This window comes from Pteropus vampyrus, unplaced genomic scaffold (assembly GCF_000151845.1).
Source record: "Pteropus vampyrus isolate Shadow unplaced genomic scaffold, Pvam_2.0 Scaffold18, whole genome shotgun sequence".
In the NCBI taxonomy this organism is placed as follows: Eukaryota; Metazoa; Chordata; class Mammalia; order Chiroptera; family Pteropodidae; genus Pteropus; species Pteropus vampyrus.
Window position 1 is genome coordinate 13,326,489 of NW_011888799.1, and position 5,368 is coordinate 13,331,856.

The window sequence follows — 5,368 nt, forward strand, 5'->3', positions numbered from 1 at the left end:
TTTTGGCAGGTCAAATATATCTCATATGGCTATGAAACTTATTCTCTCAAAAGCTATAGAAAAATGAATGTTACATCGCATCTAGTAATCTAAAAGCTAGGAAAAAGACAACTCTAACAGTTAACTAGTTAGATTTCTACCATCAAGTGACTCCAAACCATTGGCAATTCTGTCGGAAGTTAACTGGTTTTGATATTTTATATTATACATTAGATTTTTCAAAAAGCAAGGGTAATTTTATTTCCTGAGGAAAGGGATTCGGTGCTATTAGCTTTGTTTTCAGTGGTTGGACCTCATATATATATATTTTTGTATTACAGTATCAAAGGATAGATCTCTAGCTCCTTTGTTTCTAAATATAATTTATTTCAGATTCACGAATTAAAGTCTTACCAGAAACATGCTTGATGCAGTCCAGTTTTATTCCTTCAGGTCTTTCCACTTACATGTTTTACTACCATTTAAAATCATGTGAAGCACAATTCCTCATATTCTAGTGGTCTAAAAATGTATTGGATGTGAACCCAAGCAGTAACAAAATCATGATCATGCACTCCTAATGCATGGAGTTTTATTTATTTTTAGATAAATAAACATGTATATGAATATGTTAATATGTGTTTGAATAAAAGTACTAATATTTTCTTCCTGTACCCAAATAATTGTCTGCATACCTCTGGATTGGTGCACCCTATTTTGCTACAAGTCATGAATCTTGAAATCTAAAGTGTCCATACATTAGCAGAAAACATATGAATAAAAGAAACAAGCAACAATAGGATATAAATAACAAACCTTGAGTTTTCATTCAGTGTGAACCAAAATTAAAACCTAACCAACTATTTATGTCAACATCCATAATTTTTCCTATTCTAACTCGAAAAACTTTTAAAGATAATAAAACTAAAATTAGGATTAATATAAATGTTAAAAATACTCTCAGGACCTATCTTGGAATTAATATTTCATAATAATAGTCAATATGTATATATGAAAGTTTTAGAAGATACCATTATCAAGGTCCTTTAAAAAAATTCATCTTTTCTATTAAGGCAGAGGAGAAACATGAAGTAATTTAGAGAAATTTCCAACAAGGATTTTAACAAAAAAAAGTTTATTTCCTTAAATTTGAATTATCCAGAAAATCCAATTGACCAGCAAAGCAGATTTCTTGATCATTCCCAACATCAAAGGTTTACTGTAAAGTGACACCTTTTCTTACTTGTTTCAAGGAAGCTATAATATTCAAAGAGATTGAAATCTGTCATTTACTTATATCAAAAAATTTTAAGCATGTAGTGAAACAAATATTTTATTTCTTATTTAATTTAGTGTTAAGAGAAAATTTCAAAAACACTAGTTTAGCCATATGTCTGGAGCTGGAGATCAGGACAGGCATCTTTTTATACTAACAAAATAGTTAATACAATGTGGCACCCTATAGAACAGAGTGGACACCACAGGCAAAAAAAAAGATCAAATATTCCATCTAGTTTGTCAACCCCCCAAAAAACTAAAATATTCTTGAACCTCATATGCTTAAAAGATAAAATAAATGGCATGTATGAAAAATCTTTTGGAAACAATAAAGCACTATCTAAGTATTACATGGCAAAGGCCATAGAACTAGGTTACCAAACTTTATACTATCTTAAATAGCTTCTTATATCTATCCCTTAAAATTGAGTTATCGTGTGACTCTTCTTACATCATGGTTATAGAAACTGACCAGTCGCAGTTTCCATGCTCTCGTGTAGACCAATTTTAAAATAAGATTTGGTATAGTGGCAGTATCAAATGAAGAAACTATCAATAGTAAATATTTCTTAGTAATCTATAGATCTATCAGTTCAAAAAAATATATCAACAACCACATAGTATTTACAGCTGATAACATAGACTCTTAGTCCAGATTTTGGCTTCTGGCCAATTTATATATAAATTTAAATTCTGACACTATAAAGCTATGTGGCCTGTTTCATATTGTTCATCATCTCTGAGTCTTAGTCTTAACATCTGTAAAATGGACATTGATTATAGGAGAGTTGGTAAATAAAATAATAAATATAAGTTATCTAAAAGAGTGAAACTTAGTAGATGTTCTATGAATGATAACTTCTCTATCACATTTCATTTTTAATAAAAACTATATTATACTCTTACCAATTGTTCCTGGATCAATATAAATTCCATTGAGACGGTCACAAAAGACTCCCTCTGAGGCTCTAAGGAGAATCAGAAGCTTTTGTTCTTTCTTAAAGGGATTTTCTAAAGTACCTGTTTACAAAGAGTAGTAGATCATTTAAGTCAATTTGAAATTAAGAGAGCAAGAAATTAAAATTTTGGGAATGCAAAGTAGATGCTATAAAGTAGACTATATGGAGAAGACTCAATGGTCACATAGATGAAATAAGAAAAGGAGAAAAATGAGATGCAATAGACTTCTCTGAGGGAGTTTAGATAACTGTTCAGCAAATATTTACTTTGTTCTTCATTAAGGCAGAGTATCCTTTCCTGACCAATTAATATTTAGTCAGGTCGTGTGACTTGTTTTGACCAATAAAATTGGGTAGATGATGCTAGTTCTGAGTTGATACTCTAAGTTGCTTAGAAAGTTTTTACCAGATCACTTGCAATGATGCACTCTGCCATGAAAGAATTCCTTAAACAGTCTCTAGTGTCTGAATGAAGAGACACACATAGCAGATCTAAAGAGAACACACAAGCTGGAAGCAATTTCAACTGAGTTTAGCATAAATATTTGTTGTTGTATGCCAATGAGGTTTGGAGATTTGTTACATACCATTACTACAGCAAATCCTGGCTGTTACCTTATCTATGGCTGGATCACCAAACTGCTTTACGTACATTTTAGCATTTAAGGCTCACAACGAACCTGAGAAATAAGTATGATTCTTACCTCAATTTTAAATTTCATACATAATGACACTTAGAGATTAAAAAGCTTGTCCAAATTTACCCAACTACTAAGTAACAGAGTCTGAATTTAAATAATGATCTGTTTATGCTGAGTGTTTTATTAAACAAGTTATACGTAAAAGATAGGCTATATATATAACCAATAGGTTACTTTCTAAGTCTAAATTCTTTTAACAGCGTAAGGACACAATTCATTCAGGCTATGATACTCAGACATCAGTTGGGAATTACTTTTGACATTATTCCCTTGACATAAACAGAGGAGTTTGGTCACTTTTTATAGTATGAGAATTGTTTGGAGAATCTGCTGAAATAACGGTAGTGAACATGGCCCTAATGAAGGTTATTTTTTTCAAAAAATATATCTTAGCATATAGAAAATATTACAAAGAATTGGTTTTCCAAGAAACATCTGGTGAGAGTCTCCAGACTACACACTGGATCAAACAGGTTCACAAAAGAAATCTGCCATCGAATAAGACTTTCCAGTTTATAAATTCCTGAAAACATAACCAAAAATGAGGTTGCCAACAACAGTATGAAGTAAATGGTAAACTTAAAATTGCATCGTTGTCATTTGTTTAAGTGGGTCTTTCAGTTGGCACTTCATATATTCCTGGTTAACCAATAGGTTCAATGTGAATTTACAGCTTGCTACATAATGGCAGCCTTCACAGCCATTAGTCTACAAGAGACTGTTGAAAGTAAGACTCAGAAACATTAAGTAAATCTGCTTAGAATCATACAGTAGGTTCATGGGCAAGCAAGGATTAGATCCCACAACCTGTGTGTTCCCAAAAAAAGGCTAAGGTGCCCTGCTGCTCCATGTAGGTAACTCCAGCCTTCAGCTGAGTGACAAAAATAAAGATGTGCCAAATTAGAAAGAAAGGAAGCAGTGGAAGAGGAGAATGTTAAGAAAATGTATGTGTGGTGTAGGTCTTATCTTGCAGTTATAAGCCTGTCCAGTAAGCCGTTTTCCAACTGTGATTTCATTTATTTCACAGAAGGTAGTTTAGATTCATGGGGGTGGGGGTGGGGGCGCCTAAACAGATACCAGAGAGGGAAAAGTAGGACAGTTTTTGCCCTAGAGAAATGTATGCAGCATCCCACAGAAGGAGTTCAGCGTTACTCTAAAATCAGAGATTGAATCAATTATGCAACCCAAAACTGCAGCACATGTGGAGCTTTCACAGAAAGTGTGGGCAAAATTAATCCGCCTGCCGTGATCGTGTGGTATCTGAAAAGACCAGAGTTTGGATTCTTTTTTGTGATGTGGGGGAAGGGAAAGACAGAGGATAAGGATTGAGAAAAAGAAGGCAAGCAAGACCTAAAGAAAGAAAGAAATGCTGTTTTAATATTGAAATGAAACACATCTTAAATTTGTAAAAACTGGTGAGTGGAAAGCTCTAAAGCCTGGTCTCATTTTATTCTTAAATCTAGCGGTCAAAGAAAGGTGAGAAACTCTTACAGGTTGGGCTTTGCCCCTGAATGGGAGTAGCCACCTCTAATAGAAGGCTCTCGGGACAATGTAGTTCCTCTCTGATTTTTCTTTTTAAAGCTGCTTTGAACTGCTATAAACTGTAGCAAAAGGCAATTTCAACCTGGCCAAATTTAGATACTCATAATGGAGGGAGAATCATTGTCACTGTGCTGCTAAGACACGCCAGGAATTTACACATACATGATTTCATTTAATTCTCCCAACCCTGTAATGGATAGTGAGGTTCTCAAGAGGAAACCGAGTCAAAGAGAGGTTAGGTAACTTGTCAGAAATTACACAGTTAATAAGTAGTGAAGGTGGGCTTAGACTTAATAAGCACCATCCAAGAACATGTGGGTATAGAGGAATGGGAAATAAGTAAATGATGGTGGGCAATGGAGGAGAAATAGAATATGTTCTAGAAGCTAAAATCACCTAAAGAGTTAGAAAAACCTAAGTTCTAGTATACAAAAGATAACTGTTATAATGATTTAAGGACTATGGTGCAAATGGATTCCATGAACTTCAAAGGTAATAAAAGAAACAGGAACAAGAACCATATTTTATTAACTAAATATCTTTGATAGAACCAAGTATAAACCTAGTTTACACTTAAGCCCTCTCTCTCAACATGACTCCCCACACCTCATAACTAAGCCAACCTACCCATACTGAATTACTCACTGTCCCCTCCATTCTCTCCTCTGTGTGCATGAGATGTCCCGGGCTTTTACATCCCTCTCCTTCATCCTGTCTAAACCCTAATCATCCCTTGAAACTTGGATCCACGGTAATTTATTTCCAAAAATCTTCTATGATCTTGAATTACATGCCCCCTTATGTGCATAAAAACGTCCATGCCTCTTGCAATAATTTTCCTTCAAGTAACTTGTGCTAAAGAAATAATGTGGAATGTGGACAAAGTGCATCCCTGCAGTGTTATCTATT

The 5,368-nt window shown here is 34.0% G+C and overlaps 1 protein-coding gene across 1 annotated transcript in view; it reads right to left on the reverse strand.

Moving 5' to 3' along the window:
* Window positions 1–5,368, reverse strand: part of LOC105288587 (fibrocystin-like) — a 301,050-nt gene that overhangs the window by 132,486 nt on the left and 163,196 nt on the right. The window contains exon 18 of the mRNA XM_023527696.1: window positions 2,164–2,277. Coding sequence (XP_023383464.1) covers window positions 2,164–2,277 — 114 coding nt within the window. The remainder of the gene's footprint in view (window positions 1–2,163; window positions 2,278–5,368) is intronic.